Source organism: Pecten maximus, chromosome 9 (assembly GCF_902652985.1).
Source record: "Pecten maximus chromosome 9, xPecMax1.1, whole genome shotgun sequence".
Taxonomy (NCBI): Eukaryota; Metazoa; Mollusca; class Bivalvia; order Pectinida; family Pectinidae; genus Pecten; species Pecten maximus.
This window is the reverse complement of record NC_047023.1, coordinates 15,569,884-15,596,636: the sequence shown is the minus strand read 5'-3', so window position 1 is coordinate 15,596,636 and position 26,753 is coordinate 15,569,884. Positions and strand designations below refer to the sequence as shown.

Here is a 26,753-nt window from a genome sequence, read left to right as displayed (position 1 = left end):
ACGTGACCAGCTGGTATTCAGAGAAGAAGAAGGCCTACTGCAGACAGTACATAGCTAACGTTGCTGCGAAAAAGAAGAAAATGGAAGATTTACCTGAGCCAATTCGTGAACCAGAAATCAAATATACACAGGTACATATCGTTGTGATATTTAATGACAGTTGTCATTGTAATTTGTGTACATAATAAATGTCGAGAAGGTTGCATCAGTACCGGTTTGTGTGTCTAGAAATCACTCAGTAGGATAGTGTTACGTCATTGTTAACTAGACCGAACCAAAATGACATATATATGCTGTCAGTGTCATCGATCGGTCATTGCAATTATCGTATCAAATTGACCGACGAGGCCATTGTCATCGGCCTCGTCGGTCAATTAGATACGATAATTGCAACTGATGTCTCATATATCGATAAGCACACGGACATGACATCATGCTACATGTAGATATGTTTATATCGTATGCATTTTATTGTATTATGTCGTTCAAGAGCTTGTCCAAGTTTCTTCTGACCCCTGAACCAAACGTTAGACATCTACTGCAGATATCTACCAGTCTAAATGCTACGTCAAAGATTAAATGTAGGGGCCAGAATAATGTTGACATACTCCTCGTTTATAACAACCATCTCACATAGCCCAAGTTTCCTTATATACACTGTAGGGCCTGACACCATGTCTGGTGTAGAGTCAGGGCCAGAGGAAACTCGGCTACTTATTGAGCAACCCCTCTGTCAGTGTTGACAATTACTTATGTATAAATGACTGTTCAAACATTTAACCTGAGCTTATATTTGTTCTCGGACTTCCAATCGGTGTTGACCACTGATGTACCTCTCTATTTTCTACATAATTGTTGTACATACTGTACTCCCAACATGCCTTTGATATGCACTCATGCCCTGGCTGTGTCTGCGCTACGCATTCACATCGTATCAAAATGCAAATCCAAATATATGTAACGGGACTGGACTGAGTCGATCATCGGTGACCAGGTACGTAGCTCAATTGATAGAGCATCCGGCTAGTATTCGGAGGTCCCGGGTTCGAACCCCGGTCTGGTCGCTACATTTTCTCCTCTCCTGTTACATATATATACCTGCGAAAAGTAAATTATGTTTAATTGCAATTTTTACGAATACTGCCAGTATATGATTCCTGCCGGAACGTTATCAGTTTAGACGTACAACTTTACACTGCATGGTCCCTTTCGTATCCAAGGCATTCATTATAACAGTGTTTGAATATAATATGTTCTTGTGCACTTAATTAAGCTTCAACAGTTTTAATAACATTGATTACATTTTAGCGCTAAGATTAATGGCGATGTTTGATGCAGACAACTTGTGGATCTGTCTGATACCATAGAGTGATAAACATTTTGTAGCAGTCAAGTCTGAGGGTGATGGGATTTGTCTCATAGATGAGCATTATATTAATTCTTATCTCCATCATCTGATGACACCAAAAGTGAAATGAATACTGAATTGGCCCAATTCTTCATCACAATATTGAGTATTCTTCCAGTAAAATTTACTTTGAGAGATGACTTTATTCCTAAAAAAAAAAACGGTTGTTAACTTCATAATTTGTCTTAAGACTACTTACTCATGTACATGTCTACCGGTTTGACTGGTATAGACTCCCGATTGGTTCCCGTTTTACAGCAAGCTGGGTTACATTTCACAGGGTTCCTCTTCATGCCTTCTTCAGTCTTGACTTGAAGGTATCTACGGTTGGCAATTCGATCATGATTTATACCGCTTACACTTAGCATGAATGTAGAAGCAAAATTTGTTGAAGGAAAATTTTATCATTTTTGGCATTTTGTATTGCCGAAGCATTTTGTAATTTGCTAAAGAATAGCTTTTGCAAATCTTACTTAAGACATTTTTCAGCTACTGCTAGTGCAGTCATGCAGTGTCATCAATTTAATTGTTTCGTGTAAAAATATTTGAAACACACAGTCAAAAAGATAATTGTGTATGTGTTTACTGATGTGTTGGTTAATTTGCCATATATTTCTTGATTAGTTATGGAAGTCTGGAGTTACATGATTTATTGTCAGCAATGGTCATGATCAGCACCTCCCAATCTCCCCACCTCCACCCCATCGACCCCCCACCCCCACCCCCCCCTTCAATTGAACAATGTTTTGACCTATAGCTATGATCAGAAAACAATAGGCAGCACAGGTCTATAGGCATGTTAAATATTCTATATAATTATTCACTTATGGAGCAGCTTTGAAAATGTTTATATTTAAGGGCATAAGCAACGTTTAAACACATCAGTTACAAAGCATAATGATCTGATGAAAAGGTGTTTAAAAAATAAAATGTAAGGTTACAACAGAGTTAGGAGTAATCAGGATATCAATGGAAAAATGTCTGTTGGTAAAATTTAATTTGTTTTCCATCACAACCATCAGTAAATGATTACTTAATAAAAAATCATATTGTCATTTTCATTGTCATCACTCTAGCAGACAATTTACTCCTTGATTCTAAATTGAGCAGCATATTGCAATTTGTTTTTATATCAGCTTATAATATGGGTCAAAGGTCATACATGTATGTCAATGTAACTGTGTATATACTGAATGAAAATAGATTTTCACCAAAACTTCACTGCACATTTTACAAAGCTGATTGAGTACCTAATTATGCCAGCTATATTTAATAATACAAATATCAATTAACTACATTCAAAGATTACATCATCTTCTGATTGAATATGAGGTAGTAATTAACCCAATGGTCAAGCAGAAGACTGGAGATAATGTTTTAGCAATGCTGTTTTAGTTCAGTATGTGTTTTAGAAAACTTTCACTCTCCCCTAAATTGCAAACCACCACCAAGATCCCTATATCTGTAGATATGTCAGTTAAATCTTCCACTAAGATTTGTCCTGCAACCCTACCCCCTGCTCCCAAAAAGTACTTTTGCTGATAGCAATGTGTCCCACAGGTAGAACATGCACTTCGTAGGAATCTATTGATCGACATATCTTGTTTGTGTGGCCTAATTTTGGTGCGGACCCAACATATGCACATAAGATCTTTATCACATCACACACACACACCTTTATTGAACTTATTTGTGTTACAAATACACACAGACCTAAAACATTACAACTATAATTTTAAGAGTGTACATCCGAAAGATCACTTGTGACATGTCACGTGTCATGGAAACTCTTTTTTTTTCTTCAGTAATATGCGGTATGTACAATTAAGACTCCTGAAACATGCATATTTATAGTCAGAAGATTTGACACCAGAAATTTAGACACCAGTAAACACGTAGGTCAGACTCTCAACTCTGAGAATCACTCTCATCTGTGAGATTCATTCATGATTTTTAGCTCCCCTGCCCGAAGGGCAAGTGAGCTTATGCCGTGGTGCGGCGTGCGGCGGCCGTCCGGTGTCAACTTTTTCATTAAAACAACTTCTTCTCAATAACCAAGAGGCCCAGGGACTTGATATTGGGCCTATAGCATGCTGGGGTGAAGGGCTACCAAGTTTGTTCAAATAAATGACCTTGACCTTCATTCAAGGTCACATGGGTCAAATAGGCTATAATCTTCAAACAACTTCTTCTCAATAACCAAGAGGCCCAAGGACTTGGTATTGCGCCTGTAGCATGCTGGGCTGAAGGGCTACAAAGTTTGTTCAAATAAATGACCTTGACCTTCATTCAAGGTCACATGGGTCAAATAGGCTATAATCTTCAAACGACTTCTTCTCAATAACCAAGAGGCCCAGGGACTTGATATTGGGCCTGTAGCATGCTGGGGTGAAGAGCTACAAACTTTGTTCAAATAAATGACCTTGACCTTCACTAAAGGTCACATTTGTCAAATAGGATATAATCTTCAAACGACTTCTTCTCAATAACCAAGAGGCCCAGGGACTTGATATTGGGCCTGTAGCATGCTGGGGTGAAGGGCTACAAAGTTTGTTCAAATAAATGACCTTGACCTTCATTCAAGGTCACATGGGTCAAATAGGCTATAATCTTCAAACAACTTCTTCTCAATAACCAAGAAGCCTAGGGACTTGGTATTGGGTCTGTAGCTTGCTTGGGTGAAGGGCTACAAAGTTTGTTCAAATAAATGACCTTGACCTTCATTCAAGGTCACATGGGTCAAATAGGCTACAATCTTCAAACAACTTCTTCTCAATAACCAAGAGGCCCAGGGACTTGATATTAGGCCTGTAGCATGCTGGGGTGAAGGGCTACAAAGTTTGTTCAAATAAATGACATTGACCTTCATTCAAGGTCACATGGGTCAAATAGGCTATCATCTTAAAACAACTTCTTCTCAATAACCAAGAGGCCCAGGGACTTAGTATTGGGTCTGTAGCATGCTTAGGTGAAGGGCTACCAAGTTTGTTCAAATAAATGACCTTGACCTTCATTCAAGGTCACATTGGTCAAATAGGCTATAATCTTCAAATCGCTTCTTCTTAATAACCAAGAGGCCCAGGGACTTGATATTAGGCTTGTAGCATGCTGGGGTGAAGGGCTACCAAGTTTGCTCAAATGAATGACCTTGACCTACATTCAAGGTCACGGGTGAAATCGGCTTAAATCTGTTAACAATTTTGCGATAGCCAAGAGCCTCTGAGACCTGATATTAGGCCAATAGAATGCTGGAATGAAGGACTAGAAAATTTATTGAAATGAATAAACCTAGCTTACTATGATATTTGAATAAAGAGGTAATCAGCATAGTATCTGTAGAAATGACCTCAATCAACTTCAAAGTTGCTGTAGAGCCAGGTGAGCGATACAGGCCCATTGGGCCTCTTGTTAAAATATATAATCTTAATTCCTTATAAGATAAATTCACTGAAGCTTTTAAATTAAACTCCAGAACAGAATAAACACGCTCTGCTGGATATTGAATATTATGCTATTTATTTAGATAAACACATCTATTGAAGATTTCATTGATAGCATGGTGTTTGTTGGATGTTTTTCATTGTCATCACTCTAGCAGACAATTTACTCCTTGATTCTAAATTGAGCAGCATATTGCAATTTGTTTTTATATCAGCTTATGATATGGGTCAAAGGTCATACATGTATGTCAATGTAACTGTGTATATATACTGACTGAAAATAGATTTTCACCAAAACTTACATTTTACAAAGCTGATTGAGTACCTAATTATGCCAGCTATATTTAATAATACAAATAACAATTAACTACATTCAAAGATTACATCTTCTTCTGATTGAATATGAGGTAGTAATTAACCCAATGGTCAAGCAGAAGACTGGAGATAATGTTTTAGCCCTACTGTTTTAGTAATTAACCCAATGGTCAAGCAGAAGACTGGAGATAATGTTTTAGCCCTACTGTTTTAATTCAGTAAGTGTTTTAGAAGTGATTTGGTTCTCATCTATACATATAGTTCTGTATTCTTTATTTACATTTCAGATCTTCATTAACAATGAGTGGGTAGATTCAGTAAGTGGTAAGACCTTCCCGACCATAAACCCCAGTACCAAACAGAAGATCATAGACGTACAGGAAGGGGATAAGGTAAGATACACTGTCATAATTATATCTTATACCGTTACTGTGGAGATCGCAGGAGATCGCAAACATTATTTGAATTTTAAACTTATAAATACAAAATTAATGATTGATTCTGCTATATGTTTTCAAAAGTCTTCCCCTCTAGAAATGTTGAAGATATTTTGACTATAGATGGGAAGAGACTAATCTGAAGGTGACATAACAAGAGAAAGCGTGTGTATATAACAAAACTGTAATTCTAATGAAAAGTCAATAAAATGACGGGAAAATCAGCACAAAACAAAACATTACACTTAAACATTTCAAAAATACTAGTGTAGAAGAATTACATGTATAAGATGAGGTGTCCCGCGGAAAGGTATAAACATTGTTTCTGCTTCATTGATGCTGCATCTACCATTTGACATACAATCACAGTCTGTTTTATAATTTGGTGACAATGTTGTGTCAGTCGCTAAGTACTGACCCAGGAGGATGTTTTACCACCTACTGAGTGTACAGGTTCGTGACCTCATGTCATGGTTTGATGGATAGACCATGTTCATACAGAACTGTCACTGTTCTCTAGCTAGCTGTTCTATATACAGTGAAGTGCCAAAAATCTATTTGCTGTAATATATTCTTTGTATTTCCAACTTTATTCAAAGAATTTTTACAACTTTGTTGATAGATGAATTTTGACAATTTTTGGTAATTTGGTCCAAAATCATTCAAGGTTTCTTCTCATAATATTTATTGAATTTTCCGTTGTGCAATTCATGAGTGATACAGAACTATCTACACTACTAATTTCAGTGTGACACTATTTTTCTACATAATGCTACCAAAGCGAGGTCTAATTGTGAACCCAAATATGGGATGTTGTAAATAAATTAGGATCTCTCTAGTTATGATGCACAACAGAAAACAGTAAAAATATTATGAGATGAAATCAATCAATTCCTCATTATTTCTATACAAGCTTACAAAGGTCATAAAATATTTTTGAAACAAGATTTGGAAATACAAAGAAAATATAGAAAAATGATAAAAACATTGAAGACTTTTGGCACATCACTGTATACATATATAAAAGGAATACTTTGTATCATCTTCAAAGTTCAAGGGTTTATTCTCTGATTAATTATCTCCTCTTCACATGGCACACAATGACAGTGCATATATCATATACATATATTTACATTTACACTGCAGCCCCACTATATAACTTTACCAAGCTCACTTGGAAGTTATGAGTCCATAACTTCCAAATCTTTATTATGACGTCATTATTATAGTGACTCATAATTGTCACGTCGGCGATAAGGAAAAATGGCTGTTGAAAAGGCTGTTCCGTCTTTGACGATAATCAGTTGTTCATTCATTATCAGAGTAAAATTCCTGGATATAGTCCTTCAAATTCGTTGTCAAATGTAAATATAAGCATTGAACTGCTTTCATTTGGAAGTTATGGGCTGATGAATGCCAACTGGACAAAGGCAAATTCAACATGAAGCGCTAGCGTCCAGTTGGCATTCATCAGGCCATAACTTCCAAATGAAAGCAGTTCAATGCTTAAATATATGTACAACAAGGTTTTTTATCACTGGTTTTGGATCGGGCTTTTTTGTTTCATTTTGGGAAGAAAATTGGTGAATTGGAAAAGATTTTTTCAGAAGTAAACTGCAAATTTTGTGAACTTACGGTAGCTTAATTATATGAATATGAAATAATTTCAATTGGGAATGGAGCCCATTAATGGCCCAAAAAAGCTCTTAGAAAAATCCCTGTCTTATTATTGTGCTACAACTTAAGGTATTTGCTTTAGTTCATAACATATTGGACATGTTATACCCCATCAAATAATACATATCACAGTACTTCACAAGATCAGACAACTGGCAGCAAGTTCTTTAACTGTTATATACAGATGACTAGCACGACTCAAATTCATCTCAATTTAAACGGTATTTACTCAAAAATCAATATTTAAGTTTGTCATTGATTACAACATACAGTTTGATGTCTAATAAAACACCTGATCAGCATATCCCTATTGAGTCGATGTAAATTTGTCATTTATTACGACATACAGTCAGATGTCTTATAAAACACCTGATAAAAAAAGTCCCTATAAAGTCAATGTTAAATTGTCATAATTAATTATTACACAAAGGTAGATGTTTACACCTGATTAGCATGTCCTTATATTATAAAGTCATTGTTAATTAAAATTTGTGAATACATGTACCTGTTTATTTAAAATCAAACATTACTTAAATGACTTTTTAAGAAGCTTGAATTTGTACCAGTGGATATAAATGACAAAATCAATTGATACAAATGATACATTTGTATTAGCAGGATTTTGTCATTTACAATTAATTAAAAATCTATAGTTCAGATTTTTGAGAAGGCATAATATTACTTACAGTGTTTAAGACTGTTGACAAGATGCATGAAGCCTTATACAACATCGAGCATAACACCCTTGCTGATCTATTGCTACATGTATTTTAATTGTTTTATTGACTTAATGACTTATCCTACTTTCACAACTGTTTTGGTAATCACCTGTCAGGCGGATATTGATAAAGCTGTCGCAGCAGCAAAAGAGGCCTTTAAACTTGGATCACCATGGCGACGAATGGATGCAAGCAAGCGTGGGAAGCTGCTGATGAAGTTTGCTGATTTTTTAGAGAGAGATGCCTTGTACATTGCTGTAAGTATACAATTAATAACGATCAACAACATCAGGTTTGTCTGTATTGAGAGGCAATAACTGTTAACTACATGAGGTTTGTCTGTATTGAAGAGGCAATAACTGTTAACAACACAAGGTTAGTCTGTATTGAGAGGCAATAACTGTTAACTACATCAGGTTAGTCTGTATTGAGAGGCAATAACTGTTAACTACACAAGGTTTGTCTGTATTGAGAGGCAATAACTGTTAACTACATCAGGTTAGTCTGTATTGAGAGGCAATAACTGTTAACTACACAAGGTTTGTCTGTATTGAGAGGCAATAACTGTTAACTACATCAGGTTAGTCTGTATTGAGAGGCAATAACTGTTAACTACATCAGGTTTGTCTGTATTCAGAGGCAATAACTGTTAACAACATCAGGTTAGTCTGTATTGAGAGGCAATAACTGTTAACTACACAAGGTTAGTCTGTATTGAGAGGCAATAACTGTTAACAACATAAGGTTAGTCTGTATTGAGAGGCAATAACTGTTAACAACACAAGGTTAGTCTGTATTGAGAGGCAATAACTGTTAACTACATCAGGTTTGTCTGTATTGAGAGGCAATAACTGTTAACTACATCAGGTTAGTCTGTATTGAGAGGCAATAACTGTTAACTACATCAGGTTAGTCTGTATTCAGAGGCAATAACTGTTAACAACATCAGGTTAGTCTGTATTGAGAGGCAATAACTGTTAACAACATCAGGTTAGTCTGTATTGAGAGGCAATAACTGTTAACAACACAAGGTTAGTCTGTATTGAGAGGTAATAACTGTTAACAACACAAGGTTAGTCTGTATTGAGAGGCAATAACTGTTAACTACATGAGGTTTGTCTGTATTGAGAGGCAATAACTGTTAACAACATCAGGTTTGTCTGTATTGAGAGGCAATAACTGTTAACTACACAAGGTTAGTCTGTATTGAGAGGCAATAACTGTTAACTACATGAGGTTTGTCTATATTGAGAGGCAATAACTGTTAACAACATCAGGTTAGTCTGTATTGAGAGGCAATAACTGTTAACAACACAAGGTTAGTCTGTATTGAGAGGCAATAACTGTTAACTACATCAGGTTAGTCTGTATTGAGAGGCAATAACTGTTAACAACATCAGGTTTGTCTGTATTGAAGAGGCAATAACTGTTAACAACACAAGGTTAGTCTGTATTGAGAGGCAATAACTGTTAACTACATCAGGTTAGTCTGTATTGAGAGGCAATAACTGTTAACTACACAAGGTTTGTCTGTATTGAGAGGCAATAACTGTTAACTACATCAGGTTAGTCTGTATTGAGAGGCAATAACTGTTAACTATATATACACAAGGTTTGTCTGTATTGAGAGGCAATAACTGTTAACTACACAAGGTTTGTCTGTATTGAGAGGCAATAACTGTTAACTACATCAGGTTAGTCTGTATTGAGAGGCAATAACTGTTAACTACATCAGGTTTGTCTGTATTCAGAGGCAATAACTGTTAACTACACAAGGTTAGTCTGTATTGAGAGGCAATAACTGTTAACAACATAAGGTTAGTCTGTATTGAGAGGCAATAACTGTTAACTACATCAGGTTAGTCTGTATTGAGAGGCAATAACTGTTAACTACATCAGGTTTGTCTGTATTCAGAGGCAATAACTGTTAACAACATCAGGTTAGTCTGTATTGAGAGGCAATAACTGTTAACTACACAAGGTTAGTCTGTATTGAGAGGCAATAACTGTTAACAACATAAGGTTAGTCTGTATTGAGAGGCAATAACTGTTAACAACACAAGGTTAGTCTGTATTGAGAGGCAATAACTGTTAACTACATCAGGTTTGTCTGTATTGAGAGGCAATAACTGTTAACTACATCAGGTTAGTCTGTATTGAGAGGCAATAACTGTTAACTACATCAGGTTAGTCTGTATTCAGAGGCAATAACTGTTAACAACATCAGGTTAGTCTGTATTGAGAGGCAATAACTGTTAACTACATCAGGTTTGTCTGTATTGAGAGGCAATAACTGTTAACTACATCAGGTTAGTCTGTATTGAGAGGCAATAACTGTTAACTACATCAGGTTAGTCTGTATTCAGAGGCAATAACTGTTAACAACATCAGGTTAGTCTGTATTGAGAGGCAATAACTGTTAACAACATCAGGTTAGTCTGTATTGAGAGGCAATAACTGTTAACAACACAAGGTTAGTCTGTATTGAGAGGTAATAACTGTTAACAACACAAGGTTAGTCTGTATTGAGAGGCAATAACTGTTAACTACATGAGGTTTGTCTGTATTGAGAGGCAATAACTGTTAACAACATCAGGTTTGTCTGTATTGAGAGGCAATAACTGTTAACTACACAAGGTTAGTCTGTATTGAGAGGCAATAACTGTTAACTACATGAGGTTTGTCTATATTGAGAGGCAATAACTGTTAACAACATCAGGTTAGTCTGTATTGAGAGGCAATAACTGTTAACAACACAAGGTTAGTCTGTATTGAGAGGCAATAACTGTTAACTACATCAGGTTAGTCTGTATTGAGAGGCAATAACTGTTAACAACATCAGGTTTGTCTGTATTGAAGAGGCAATAACTGTTAACAACACAAGGTTAGTCTGTATTGAGAGGCAATAACTGTTAACTACATCAGGTTAGTCTGTATTGAGAGGCAATAACTGTTAACTACACAAGGTTTGTCTGTATTGAGAGGCAATAACTGTTAACTACATCAGGTTAGTCTGTATTGAGAGGCAATAACTGTTAACTATATATACACAAGGTTTGTCTGTATTGAGAGGCAATAACTGTTAACTACACAAGGTTTGTCTGTATTGAGAGGCAATAACTGTTAACTACATCAGGTTAGTCTGTATTGAGAGGCAATAACTGTTAACTACATCAGGTTTGTCTGTATTCAGAGGCAATAACTGTTAACTACACAAGGTTAGTCTGTATTGAGAGGCAATAACTGTTAACAACATAAGGTTAGTCTGTATTGAGAGGCAATAACTGTTAACAACACAAGGTTAGTCTGTATTGAGAGGCAATAACTGTTAACTACATCAGGTTTGTCTGTATTGAGAGGCAATAACTGTTAACTACATCAGGTTAGTCTGTATTGAGAGGCAATAACTGTTAACTACATCAGGTTAGTCTGTATTCAGAGGCAATAACTGTTAACAACATCAGGTTAGTCTGTATTGAGAGGCAATAACTGTTAACAACATCAGGTTAGTCTGTATTGAGAGGCAATAACTGTTAACAACACAAGGTTAGTCTGTATTGAGAGGTAATAACTGTTAACAACACAAGGTTAGTCTGTATTGAGAGGCAATAACTGTTAACTACATGAGGTTAGTCTGTATTGAGAGGCAATAACTGTTAACAACATCAGGTTTGTCTGTATTGAGAGGCAATAACTGTTAACTACACAAGGTTAGTCTGTATTGAGAGGCAATAACTGTTAACTACATGAGGTTTGTCTATATTGAGAGGCAATAACTGTTAACAACATCAGGTTAGTCTGTATTGAGAGGCAATAACTGTTAACAACACAAGGTTAGTCTGTATTGAGAGGCAATAACTGTTAACTACATCAGGTTAGTCTGTATTGAGAGGCAATAACTGTTAACAACATCAGGTTTGTCTGTATTGAAGAGGCAATAACTGTTAACTACATCAGGTTTGTCTGTATTGAAGAGGCAATAACTGTTAACTACATCAGGTTTGTCTGTATTGAAGAGGCAATAACTGTTAACAACACAAGGTTAGTCTGTATTGAGAGGCAATAACTGTTAACAACATCAGGTTAGTCTGTATTGAGAGGCAATAACTGTTAACTACACAAGGTTTGTCTGTATTGAGAGGCAATAACTGTTAACAACACAAGGTTAGTCTGTATTGAGAGGCAATAACTGTTAACAACACAAGGTTAGTCTGTATTGAGAGGCAATAACTGTTAACAACACAAGGTTAGTCTGTATTGAGAGGCAATAACTGTTAACAACATCAGGTTTGTCTGTATTGAGAGGCAATAACTGTTAACAACACAAGGTTAGTCTGTATTGAGAGGCAATAACTGTTAACAACACAAGGTTAGTCTGTATTGAGAGGCAATAACTGTTAACAACACAAGGTTAGTCTGTATTGAGAGGCAATAACTGTTAACAACATCAGGTTTGTCTGTATTGAGAGGCAATAACTGTTAACAACACAAGGTTAGTCTGTATTGAGAGGCAATAACTGTTAACAACACAAGGTTAGTCTGTATTGAGAGGCAATAACTGTTAACAACACAAGGTTAGTCTGTATTGAGAGGCAATAACTGTTAACAACACAAGGTTAGTCTGTATTGAGAGGCAATAACTGTTAACAACATCAGGTTTGTCTGTATTGAAGAGACAATATTTAACTGTCAACATAATGTTAGTCTATTGAAGAGACAATATTTAACTATTAACATAATGTTAGTCTATTGAAGAGGCAACAACTGTAAACAACAAAGTTAGTCTGTATTTATAATAATGGTATAATTGTTGCCTTGTTGTTAATATTGATGTTACACTTAAGAACATATTTGCCAGTCTCTCGACTGGAGGTATATTTTCTACAGGTTTACCGCCAGGAAGTAGCTACAGTTGATGGATTGTGTGTTTATGACTTCATTTAAAATTATAACAATTCAGTAAACTTGCAAAGCATGGATGTCCTCAAGTGTGTTGATATAGGTGTAGATATAGAACATGATTATGAGATTTTCTGCCCTAATCATTCTCAATAATCAAAAATACATTTAGAAAAGAATCATTGAATTTTAAACTGAAAGGATGATTGCAGAGTTCAGTGAATTTTAAATCTGAGCAGGTCATATTTAATATTGTTACTCAGGTCTGGAATAGATATGATTCTTAATTGTCTCCCTTTATTAGTCCCTATCAATGAAATTGGGGGGTTTGGTTTGGTTTGTTTTTGTTTAACGTCCTATTAACAGCCAGGGTCATATAAGGACGTGCCAGGTTTGGAGGTGGAGGAAAGCCGGAGTACCCGGAGAAAAACCACCGGCCTACGGTCAGTACCTGGCAACTGCCCCACGTAGGTTTCGAACTCGCAACCCAGAGGTGGAGGGCTAGTGATAAAGTGTCGGGACACCTTAACCACTCGGCCACTGCAGCCCCCGAAATTGGGGGGACTACTAAAGGTTTCCTCTGCATCTGTCTTGTACTATGTATGTACGTAACACCAACATTTCTCAGCACTCCAGTGGCTTCTTTCCTTGAAGGATTTTGACCAACCTTTACACAATGATGAAGGACCATAACGTCTCAGACAAGTTGAGTTTTAGGGTTTTGGGGTCAAGGTCACGGTTACTACTTTAATAGGGGCCTGTAGCAGATATGTATTGCTTAAACAATACTCTGTATGCTTGTTAACCTCAATTATGTTAAATGTTTTTATCTTTTTAGAGTTTAGAAACTCTAGACAATGGCAAACCATTCAAGATGGCATATGGTGAGGTGTTCTTCTCGGCTGACTGTATCCGATATTATGCTGGCTGGGCTGACAAGATACACGGCAAAACCATCCCAATTAGTGAGTCATTATACTCAGACCATCATAAACTATACCAATTAGTAAGTCATTATACTGGGACGGTCACAAATTATACCAATTAGTAAGTCATATAATACTGGGACGGTCACAAATTATACCAGTAAGTCATAATACTGGGACACTCACAAATAATATCATTTAGTAAGTCATAATACTGGTATAATCACAAATTATAACAATTAGTAAGTCATAATACTCACACAATCACAAATTATACCAATTAGTAATTACACAATGATAAATGTTTATAAGTATTAGACTCAAACAATCACAAGTATTTACATTTGATGAATGTACTACAGCTGCTAGTGTTGGTGATCAGTAGTGTAGAGTAGTGTTTAAGTGTAGAGATCTATCACTGTATCGTGATCAATGATATCTTGTCTCTATATATATTTTGTTTGTTTATTACAGATGGAGATTTCTTCAGCTTCACCAGACATGAACCTATTGGTGTCTGTGGCCAGATTATTCCTGTAAGTACATGATCACATACTGTACTTAATTTTAGTTGATCATCACTGTTAACCGTGGGATATAAAAAGCACATAGAATTGGATGTAATATGTGAAGGTTAGACTTGCCTCCCATCTCTAGAATTATACAATTATACATAAAATTGAGCTTTATAGTTTTGACCTCTACGATATGCCCGATTCTAGAAAAACTAGGGGGAGATAATCTAGTAATAAAATTCAGCTAAACAATACTTTTCAAAAAAACCTGGGGGTTGGTTGCCAGTCTGTATTAAGGCATACACCCAGAGTTGTTTTTTAGCTCACCTGGACCGAAGGTCCGGTGAGCTTATGTCATGGCGCAGCGTCAGTCGTCCGTCCGTCGTCCGTCAACATTTGCTTCAAATCGCTACTAGTCAAAAAGTTCTTATTGGATTTTGACCAAATTTGGCCAGAAACATCCTTGGCAGAAGGGGAACAGATTTTGCATAAATGGTGACTCTTGACCCCCAAGGGGCCAAAGGGGCGGGGCCCAATACAGGAAATAGAGGTAATTCCTTTAAATCGCTACTAGTCATAAAGTTATGAATGGATTTGAACCCAATTTGGTCAGAAACATCCTTGGGGGAAGTGGAACAGATTTTGCATAAATGGTGACTCTGACCCCCGAGGGGCCAAAGGGGCTGGGCCCAATAGGGGAAATAGAGGTAATTCCTTTAAATCACTACTAGTCATAAAGTTATGAATGGATTTGAACCCAATTTGGTCTGAAACATCCTTGGGGGAAGTGGAACAGATTTTGCATAAATGGTGACTCTGACCCCCGAGGGGCCAAAGGGGCTGGGCCCAATAGGGGAAATAGAGGTAATTCCTTTGAATCGCTACTAGTCATAAAGTTATGAATGGATTTGAACCAAATTTAGTCAGAAATGTCCTTGGGGGAAGGGGAACAGATTTTGCATAAATGGTGACTCTGACCCCCGAGGGGCCAAAGGGGCTGGGCCCAATAGGGGAAATAGAGGTAATTCCTTTAAATCGCTACTAGTCATAAAGTTATGAATGGATTTGAACCTACTTTGGTCTGAAACATCCTTGGGGGAAGGGGAACAGATTTTGCATAAATGGTGACTCTGACCCTCGAGGGGCCAAAGGAGCGGGGCCCAATAGGGGAAATAGAGGTAATTCCTTTAAATAGCTACTAGTCATAAAGTTATGAATGGATTTGAACCCAATTTGGTCAGAAACATCCTTGGGGGAAGTGGAACAGATTTTGCATAAATGGTGGCTCTGACCCCCGAGGGGCCAAAGGGGCTGGGCCCAATAGGGGAAATAGAGGTAATTCCTTTAAATCGCTACTAGTCATAAAGTTATGAATGGATTTGAACCTACTTTGGTCTGAAACATCCTTGGGGGAAGGGGAACAGATTTTGCATAAATGGTGACTCTGACCCTCGAGGGGCCAAAGGAGCGGGGCCCAATAGGGGAAATAGAGGTAATTCCTTTAAATCGCTACTAGTCATAAAGTTATGAATGGATTTGAACCCAATTTGGTCAGAAACATCCTTGGGGGAAGGGGAACAGATTTTGCATAAATGGTGACTCTGACCCCCGAGGGGCCAAAGGGGCTGGGCCCAATAGGGGAAATAGAGGTAATTCCTTTAAATCGCTACTAGTCATAAAGTTATGAATGGATTTGAACCTAATTTGGTCTGAAACATCCTTGGGGGAAGGGGAACAGATGATTTTGCATAAATGGTGACTCTGACCCTCGAGGGGCCAAAGGAGCGGGGCCCAATAGGGGAAATAGAGGTAATTCCTTTAAATCGCTACTAGTCATAAAGTTATGAATGGATTTGAACCCAATTTGGTCAGAAACATCCTTGGGGGAAGTGGAACAGATTTTGCATAAATGGTGGCTCTGACCCCCGAGGGGCCAAAGGGGCGGGGCCCAATATGGGAAATGGAGGTAATTCATTTAAATCGCTACTAGTTATTAAGTTATGAATGGATTTGAACCCAATTTGGTCTGAAACATCCTTGGGGGAAGGGGAACAGATTTTGCATAAATGGTGACTCTGACCCCCGAGGGGACAAAGGGGCAGGGGCCCAATAGGGGAAATAGAGGTAATTCCTTTAAATCGCTACTAGTCATAAAGTTATGAATGGATTTGAACCCAATTTAGTCAGAAATGTCCTTGGGGGGAAGGGGAACAGATTTTGCATAAATGGTGACTCTGACCCTCGAGGGACCAAAGGGGCGGGGCCCAATAGGGGAAATAGAGGTAATTCCTTTAAATCTCTACTAGTCATAAAGTTATGAATGGATTTGAACCAAATTTGGTCAGAAACATCCTTGGGGGAAGGGGAACAGATTTTGCATAAATGGTGACTCTGACCCTCGAGGGGCCAAAGGGGCGGGTCCCAATATGGGAAATAGAGGTAATTCATTTAAATCGCTACTAGTTATTAAGTTATGAATGGATTTGAACCCAATTTGGTCAGAAACATCCTTGGGGGAAGGGGAACAGATTTTGCATAAATGGTGACTCTGACCCTCGAGGGGCCAAAGGAGCGGGGCCTAATAGGGGAAATAGAGGTAATTCCTTTAAATCGCTACTAGTCATAAAGTTATGAATGGATTTGAACCCAATTTAGTCAGAAACATCCTTGGGGGAAGGGGAACAGATTTTGGATAAATGGTGGCTCTGACCCCCAAGGGGCCAAAGGGGCGGGGCCCAATATGGGAAATGGAGGTAATTCATTTAAATCGCTACTAGTTATTAAGTTATGAATGGATTTGAACCCAATTTGGTCTGAAACATCCTTGGGGGAAGGGGAACAGATTTTGCATAAATGGTGACTCTGACCCCTGAGGGGCCAAAGGGGCGGGGCCCAATAGGGGAAATAGAGGTAATTCCTTTAAATCGCTACTAGTCATAAAGTTATGAATGGATTTGAACCAAATTTAGTCAGAAATGTCCTTGGGGGGAAGGGGAACAGATTTTGCATAAATGGTGACTCTGACCCTCGAGGGGCCAAAGGGGCGGGGCCCAATAGGGAAAATAGAGGTAATTCCTTTAAATCGCTACTAGTCATAAAGTTATGAATGGATTTGAACCCAATTTGGTCAGAAACATCCTTGGGGGAAGGGGAACAGATTTTGCATAAATGGTGACTCTGACCCCCGAGGGGCCAAAGGAGCGGGGCCCAATAGGGGAAATAGAGGTAATTCCTTTAAATCGCTACTAGTCATAAAGTTATGAATGGATTTGAACCCAATTTGGTCAGAAACATTCCTTGGGGGAAGGGGAACAGATTTTGCATAAATGGTGACTCTGACCCCCGAGGGGCAAAGGGGCGGGGCCCAATAGGGGAAATAGAGGTAATTCCTTTGAATCGCTACTAGTCATAAAGTTATGAATGGATTTGAACCAAATTTAGTCAGAAATGTCCTTGGGGGAAGGGGAACAGATTTTGCATAAATGGTGACTCTGACCCTCGAGGGGCCAAAGGAGCGGGGCCTAATAGGGGAAATAGAGGTAATTCCTTTAAATCGCTACTAGTCATAAAGTTATGAATGGATTTGAACCCAATTTGGTCAGAAACATCCTTGGGGGAAGGCGAACAGATTTTGCATAATTGGTGACTCTGACCCCCGAGGGGCCAAAGGGGCGGGGCCCAATAGGGGAAATAGAGGTAATTCCTTTAAATTGCTACTAGTCATAAAGTGATGAATGCATGCATGTTCTAAAAACAATTCTTGAGGTCTTTGAGACCTAAGAGAGTCTGGACTTCATTAATCTTTAAAGCAGTTCGGATTCCCACACTATAACCATATATAGCATTGTTAGAGATTTACAAATAAAACAAATTGAATATGAACATTATTTTGACATTTGGTCTAATCCAACCAGGTGAGCGATACAGGCCCCATGGGCCTCTTGTTTACTTTTATACAGGTTTTTCGTAAAATCCCTTTGATTATTGATAAAACAAACATGTAGAATTTGACATCCTGAAATTTATTATTATCAATTGCCATAGCAGCACAGATACATTAGTATAATTAACTGCCACTGTGTATTATAGGATGTAAAATTATAAATATGTACTTTCTGTTTTATCTTTCATATATGATTCCTTAAATTCTCTTATACAGATCAGGATTAATGAGTACATTCATAGGCCTATAAACACTGTTTGGTTTTAGAATTTAGTTTGAGGACATTCATAGGTTTCTGAACACAATTTGGTTTAAGAAATTAGTTATGCAGGTATAATAAATATTCTATGATCTTATGATTAAGTATCTCTGACTGTGTTACATTTTCAGTGGAACTACCCTGTTCCTATGTTTGTCTGGAAGATAGCCCCAGCCTTAGCCACTGGGAATGTAGTGGTGGTGAAACCGGCGGAACAAACCCCACTAACAGCTCTGTATTGTGCTCAACTTCTGATGGAGGTTTGTCACTTCAGACATTGTGAAATAGAAACAGCGTTCTCAACATTTCTCAATATTCAAATTCCTTATGTAGATTTCTTTTGGTTAATATTCATAGTCGTTAATATGATTTATATTTGAGACTATTGGCAGTATTGAGACTTATCAAAAGAAAAAAATATGTTTCAGAAATATTTATTGTGTTAGTCAGTATTTTAGTAACGATCTTTGATTTATCAAATACAGGCTGGTTTTCCGAAAGGTGTTATCAACGTGGTGCCTGGCTATGGCCCAACAGCAGGCGCAGCAATCTCGTCCCATATGGATGTAGGAAAAGTGGCCTTCACAGGATCGACGGAGGTAAATATACACTCCACTAACAGTCCATATATCCATGTAGTTCTACATATTTCCTAACCGTCATGGGTGGTCAGGTGGCATAGTGTAATAACCACACGTGCCTTTTACCAAATCCTCCCACAGTAAGGCCCCTTATACACTTCAGTCTTTACCAATAAGCATGATTAGAGTCAGATGATTAATCGCACCTTAGACAGAATTGTTGCATTTGATTGGTTAAAATCGGGTCATATGTTGATCCACTATTAGACTATAGAGGGTAATTAAAATTTTGTAGGGGCAATATATCGGCCCTTAAGCTTGTCTGTCACTTTGAAATTAAAATAAATCAAGTCTCATACGCATTCCCAAATATTCCCGAACAAACACTTTCCTGTGGGTTTTTTTCATACAGAGTCATCTTGCAATGGTTAAAAATATTTGTACTACTTGAAAGCGTCTCAGCTTTTGTTGACAAATATGGCGTGATTTCGGCAGACGACCTAAATAGACAGTGACAGTGAACTGTAACAATTAATCTGCAAATTCGTTCAGTCAAAAAAGGAAAGGATGAAGAGTTTTGAGAGCTTCAGTAGATTAGATGAAGCCCTTTCACATTTCTACCAGGACGCTAGGAAGATTATGGAGCAAGACAAATATGAAATATGTCTTAGGTGTATCAAAAGGCGATACAACCCCCCCATGTTTAAATTGTTGTAAAATGAATAAATGTATTTTCACAATTAATGCTCTACTTTTTGGGGTTAACATCAATAGGAAATATTTCCAGGGTTTGATAAATTTTGTGTTTAGTCAGTGGTGTACTCATTGTGATTTTTGTTGAAAGATTTGTTAATCACAGTTTCATATTGTCATAAATATTATTTCAAGTATTCACCATCTCACGGTTTATTTGGCAGGTCGGCCAGTTAATCATGCAGGCTGCTGGGTGTTCAAATCTCAAACGACCAACACTTGAACTTGGCGGCAAAAGTCCTAATATCATCTTCTCTGATGCAGATTGTAAGTCTTTCAGATTTCTAATCATGTTTTGAAAAATATTTAATGACTGAAACACAGCAACATTTACTATCTATGTTGACATATTGCTATTTTGTTGTTACCACCATGATGTGGCCTCCGAATATTTCTACTTTTAATTTAATCTTTTTCATCTGCTTTCATTTTTATTTTGACTTTATCATTATGAACTGTATTTACACTTTTATGTAAAGATAAACAGAACATTAACAAACATGATTAATATCTAATATACTACCATGGTATGATAAGTAGAATTGTACAGTAATGATATGTATGGTAGGTTAATTAGACAATTGGTCAGTCCATCTTACGCCTGTAGTTATTACCATGATATGTATGGTGGGTTAATTAGACAATTGGTCAGTCCATCTTACGCCTGTAGTTATTACCATGATATGTATGGTGGGTTTATTAGACAATTGGTCAGTCCATCTTACACCTGTAGTTATTACCATGATATGTATGGTGGGTTTATTAGACAATTGGTCAGTCCATCTTACGCCTGTAGTTATTTATTAGACAATTGGTCAGTCCATCTTACACCTGTAGTTATTACCATGATCTGTCATCTTTGACATTTGTCCTCTGTTTTGGCAGTATCATGACTGACCTTTGTCCTATTTTTCATTGACTACTGCAGTGAACTTTAACATTTGACCTTTGTCCTCTTTTCATTGACTACTGCAGTGAACTTCAATATTTGTCTTTGGTTTTGGCAGTGTGTTGTTTTGTGACCTTTGTCCTATTTTCTCAGTGACAAGTTCAGTGAACTTTGACCTTCACAGTTTTAGCAGTGTCTTGATTTGTGACCTTTGTCCTATTTTCTCAGTGACAAGTCCAGTAAACTTTGACCTTTGTCTGCAGTTTTGCTAGTGTCTTGATTTGTGACGTTTGCCCTATTTTTCAGTGACTACTGCTGTGGATTTTGCCCACGAGGCAGTAATGACTAACATGGGACAGTGTTGTATAGCAGGAAGTCGAACATTTGTACAAGAGGATATCTATGACGAATTTGTCAAGTTGAGCGTGGCCAAAGCTGAAAGCCGAAAGGTCGGCAATCCATATGATGAAGGCACACAAAGTGGACCTCAGGTATGTTTAATATTAGCTGTTTAACTGATCTATTCATTTTATTACCGAAGAAATGGGATACCATCTCGGATGTACAGGTGCCCTGTAATCATGAGTGTTCTAGTATTGACTAGTTTATCATACAGAACACAAACCTTACCAATTGAAATTAAATTAAGACTTGAGAGAACAGAGATTGTAGTTGGTGAGATGAAACCTAGCAATTGAATGGTATCATGTAGGTGGTAAATCTATGACTTACTAGCTAAATAAGAAAACAAATTATGTTCAGAATAACTTTCTTAATTGTGAGAGGTATGCATCATCACTTTCCATAGACTCGAATGGTCCTCCTCTTTCTAAATGGAAACAAGCTAGGACATTTTTTCTGCGTGTCCAAATACATCAAGTTAGCCTTTTTTTGCAGATCTCAATATAAAAATTGGGCATCTACAAGGGTAGCTAGGGTTATAACTATATATCATGTAGCAAGAATACTGATGGTTTTGTCAAAAAATTAAGGAAAAAGTGGTAATTTAAGTGTTGATATGTCATTTACCGAAGATTTTCTCTGATGTTTTCCTTTGAAGGTACTTGGTTTCATGTCCCAATAATGAAACCATCAATGGTTTCTACAAAAGTAGCAATCTCTACATGATATTGGAAGAGATTTAATTTTTTTCTTTAATGGTTTACATATTTGATACATATACAAAGCAGAGAATGTTTAGATATTGGATGTTTTATTGATATGACAGTATTATACTTTCTTTGCAGGTGGATGATGAACAATTCAAGAAAATTTTGGAAATGATTGAATCTGGAAAGAAGGAGGGAGCAACGTGTGAATATGGTGGTGAAAAGGCCAGTGATGAGGGATACTTCATCAAGCCGACAGTGTTCTCAGGGGTACAGGACAACATGAGAATCGCCAAGGAGGAGGTAACTGTAACAACTCATTGGAATATTGTTATTATTTATCAAGGAATGTCCACTGAGATGCACAAATTTCAAAAATTTCAAGCCTCAGAAAAAAACTTTTATAGATCTGATAAAAAAATTGTAACTTTTTTTTCCTGATGGACTGTTTGAAAGTTTGAAAGTCTGAATGATAATGATGCTTTTAGTAGAAAATTAGTCCCATCCTTCAAAACACGGAGCGTTGGAAGTTAGAAACAACTTTATTAATGATGAAGCTTTTTTGAAATTCAATTCTAAGAATTTCAGGACAATCATAAGAAAACATGGCTACAAACAAGATTTGGTAAAATACCTGCTTATCGGTACTGGAAAGTGATTAAAATATCACGAATCACAACATAAAATCTTCTACATGATTATTACACCAATTGTTTAAGCTTGTTTGTACCACAGACTGACTACCAATATTACATGATTATCATTCCAGATATTTGGGCCTGTCCAGCAGATTTTGAAATTCAAGGATATGGATGAAGTCCTGGAGCGGGCCAATAGTACTCATTATGGTCTTGGTGCTGCCATCTTCACCACAAACATTGATAAGGCTATGACCTTTGTACAAGGGGTCAAGGCTGGTACTGTCTGGTAGGTCATCATTAAGGATATGACATTTGTACAAGAGGTCAAGTATGGTACAATCATCACTAAAGCTATGACATTTGTTTTAGTATTCAAGGTCGGTACTATTTGGTATTTCATCATTAAGATGATGACCTTGGTACAAGGGGGTCAAGTCTGGTACTGTCTGGTACGTACACTTTAGGTCATCACTTAGGCTATATATCACTTAGGCTATATATGACCTTGGTACAAGGGGTCAAGTCTGGTGTAAGCTGTAAAGGCTGGAATGGTCATTATAAGGTCAGTACAGTGTACTTGTTTGCCATTTTTATTGATGCCATTGTCAGCATGCTGCAGCTATTTTATTGGCAAAATTCAAGGTCACCATCATTGCATTAAAAGATAAATCAATTAAACTAATTTGTATAGTTTTCGGGCACTCATAAATAACAGACATCTAGCTTAATGAAAGGTTGAGCTCAAGAGAGATGTAAGATGCATTTAAATATCAGTGTTACTTTTTTTTGCAGGGTAAATTGTTACAACGTTGTCAATCCCCAGGCTCCTTTCGGAGGATTTAAGATGTCTGGTCTTGGCAGGGAGCTGTAAGTGAATTTAGATAATATTGTTTTCTTTGTGGTTTTCAATTAAGTCAGCAGATAATTGGATTGATTCCTAGTAGAAAGGACTGATACATTATTTGAGTTTATTTGTGAGGAACTTTGATCGATGACAGGTATTTTATGTCTTAAAAGATTCATCAATGTATTTTCAACTGCTGCACACTTAACAAAGTTTGAAATATTGATATTTGAGAACAATCTGTATAAAGTGTAGACAGATAGCAGTTAAGATTCTTTGTTTTATATTCTATACCATTATATTGAAGGCTCTTTTTCAAACATATTTTATGATACATGTTTTATTAAATTCCTGAATTTTTATTTTTCAGTGGTGAATATGGTCTACAGAACTATTTGGAAGTAAAAAATGTAAGTAAAACATTTGATGCTGATGAAAATTAAGGCCTACCAGAATTCAGTTTTTCAACAACGATTAAAGTACAATTTTCAGAACTTGTTATCTTAAATTTTTTAAAATCTTTATCATTTGCCGTTCTTAAAACCAAGATTAAGTGAAAATTACCAGACTAAGTAAATTTCAAAAAAAAAATAACTAGATGTTATAACATCTTACTAACACTTTGTGTATTCCGTTTTCTATGTCTTAAACATAATTATATCAGTTGTACAATTAGTACCATTCTTCTCTCATATCATCAGATTATTCTGAAGAGATGGTTTTATTTCAGGTTGTCATGAAGGTCCCGGAGAAGAATTCTTAGACACCAAGTTTTCAAATGTTTCCTTCCTTAGTGAAGGGACACTGCTGAATTTGTAAACATTTCAATTTTTTCCCACGTAATATTGATAAAACTGCTTCTTTTACCAAATGCGTAATTTTTTAGAATAAATTTAGAGCAGTTGCTGCTGTTGTTACTGTTTGAAACAACCTTCCTGAAAAAATCTTGACAGCTGATAGGAAATAGATTTTGTGTTCCTGTGTTGTGGAATTAGTGCTGATCATTGTTTTAATATGTTTTCAATATTTAGTCAAAAAATCGAATTAATCAAAATATGTGATTTAATTCAAAAGTTATATTATTTTCCTGTTTTGGGAAGAGAGGGTTGTTAATTTTCCATTTCTGTATGTAACAGTTTTATGTTTAACTCTTCATTTGTGTTTCAGCTTAATTGATACATTTCTAAGATATGTCTTTTTAGTAATGTTATTGAAAATTGACAAAACACATCTGTTAATTATTGTCATATATCTCCAGAAATACAACAGGTTGTTTTAGTTAACATTCCCTTTGTCATAAAATCTTTTGTTTGATTAGTTAATATTCTCTTTGTCATAGATTCTTTTGTTTTGGTTTATTTTCTTTTTGTCATATAACAAATGGCCCATTTGTAAGAAAGCAAAGAAAGACCCTAGGAGGTTCAGAATAAGAATTTACGAAGTTCTTAACATTAAATTTTTACTTTCTTCGTATAAATGTAAGTGACATTATTATAATAACCTTTTGTCCAAACAATGTCTACAGGTAATTTTTTTCGTACATGAAATGCACATATTTGTTATACACACCAAGAATCTAGTTATGACATCAAGTATTTTGGTATGGAATTTAACAAGAATTCCGATATCTTTAGATTCAGTCAGTTTTGTCAATATTTACGTTTTTATGCTTTGTTTCGCTTTTAGATAGAATTTGATTTTGTAGCTATTCAGAGATGTGTTCTTATATATCATATATATTGGGTTGATTCGTTTATATCAATTATTTGAAATCTATTGTCAAAGTGCTTCAGGTATATATAGTCATATTTCATATATATATATATAGTATTTTACTGTTTTAAAAATCCTATTGGTGCAATGATTTAATATGATTACGCTTTACACAGTTTCATAAAAATCAAAACTGAATTTACCTCATTTTGTTGTCTTGTCTGCAACAAAGTCTTGAAGCGAGACTATGGTTTTACTTAATTCCCAATGTCGATGGTATTATCAATGTTATCAACTTTTTACTTAAAAGTTCAGCGTTCAGATTCATTGCTCAAAAACATGTCCCACCTTTAACTAATCTTATAGTTAGATGTCATAGTGGAAATCTCAATACACTCTTCATTAAAAAAATTTCCCTCAATTGACTCTGGAAAATAGAGATTCTGAGAATCTAGACTTTGTAAGTTTTGTTTTATTTAACTCATTTTCTCAATAAAGATCAATGTTATTCCATCCAAACCTGGAATATGGTTGCATTGTGGTACAGTGTATTGACATCTCGATACACCCAACAGATTACATGAATTTTATTTTTTTGCTGTAATTTTGGGTAACATGTAAAAAACCTTAGATTTAGAGAAAATTATATGAAAAAAATTTTGCTTCTCCTATTGATTTTTACAAATAAGTTAATAGCCAAATTGGAATTAATTCTGTAATAAATCTGACTTTGTTACTTCTTACTTTTTAGAAAGAGTGATTTTGGTAAAAATGACCTATTCAGTGAATCTTGAGAACTAGAAGATGATTTTGCGAAATTTGATGTTTGGTTTGAAATACCTCAAAACTTGCATGTCATTTTATACAAGGTATTGTCATACTTTCAAGTGGGGTTATCTTTGTTGTTTTTTGAAAAAATACTGAAATATTTGTGAATCAAAGTTTGACAGGCAAGGCATGAAATTATGTACGATTGTTGTAATAGTAGAATTGTAGAAGCTTGGAAACAAATAATTAAAAAACAAATCTTTGATAGTTTCTAATTCAGCACTTGATTTGGATTTTTTTTATATAAATTAAGTGCCTTTCTAACAAATTTGATCCATGTATTCTGATCCCGTATTTTTTCATCATCAGTTGAAATTGTAGCCAAGCAGAACAGTATTAAATATCATTATTGCACACATTGTAACTATACTTGAGGTTTATTGTAATATTATCACATTACTGTTCACATGAAATTGTAATCATACAATAACTACACTTCAATAACAAAATACGACAATCTATTAATAACTTGTTGGCCAAGTTCCTTTTGGCATTTTTTTACCGCTAGTCTGTGTTGTTTTATACAAACCTGTTAGTCCAGAGATCGATAGCTAGACTGGTGGTCAATATATAGAATAGATGTCTCTAGGTATACATTACTCTCTCCAAATACACCGATTAATATAATGATGACATGATTATAATATGTAGTATACTTTTGTATTGCTTGTACATCTAGACAGGTTTTTGATATAGGGTTCATATGTTGTTTACCATCTTGTTGAGTTGCATGATCATATTGTTTAGATAATGTGAAATAAAGTAATTGTTTGGAAACATTGATGGTTCTTTTTTTTTTGTCGAAAATTGTTTCATTATGTTTATTGTACCTAATATGCATATATTACAGTCTATCA

At 36.1% G+C, this 26,753-nt stretch overlaps 1 protein-coding gene across 1 annotated transcript; it reads left to right on the top strand.

The window, feature by feature from the left end:
- LOC117334091 (aldehyde dehydrogenase, mitochondrial-like) lies at positions 1–26,677 on the top strand. The gene is made up of 14 exons (XM_033893535.1): positions 1–131; positions 5,451–5,555; positions 8,113–8,253; positions 13,734–13,860; positions 14,296–14,357; positions 18,670–18,798; positions 19,024–19,137; positions 20,037–20,139; positions 21,068–21,252; positions 22,009–22,173; positions 22,640–22,797; positions 23,304–23,378; positions 23,726–23,765; positions 24,086–26,677. Exons 1-14 carry the CDS (start codon positions 81–83, stop codon positions 24,116–24,118), a joined length of 1,488 nt encoding a protein of 495 aa, XP_033749426.1. The 5' UTR covers positions 1–80; the 3' UTR covers positions 24,119–26,677.
- The last annotated feature ends 76 nt before the right edge of the window (positions 26,678–26,753 follow it).

What these genes read in the sequence shown, in the direction of transcription:
- LOC117334091 (XM_033893535.1), top strand. Translation starts at nt 81, where the DNA reads ATGGAAGATTTACCTGAGCCAATTCGTGAACCAGAAATCAAATATACA. An exon ending in CATCTTCTCTGATGCAGATT is followed by an intron (nt 20,140 to 21,067) that starts GTAAGTCTTTCA and finishes CCTATTTTTCAG; the next exon opens with TGACTACTGCTGTGGATTTT. An exon ending in TCTGGTCTTGGCAGGGAGCT is followed by an intron (nt 23,379 to 23,725) that starts GTAAGTGAATTT and finishes TTTATTTTTCAG; the next exon opens with TGGTGAATATGGTCTACAGA.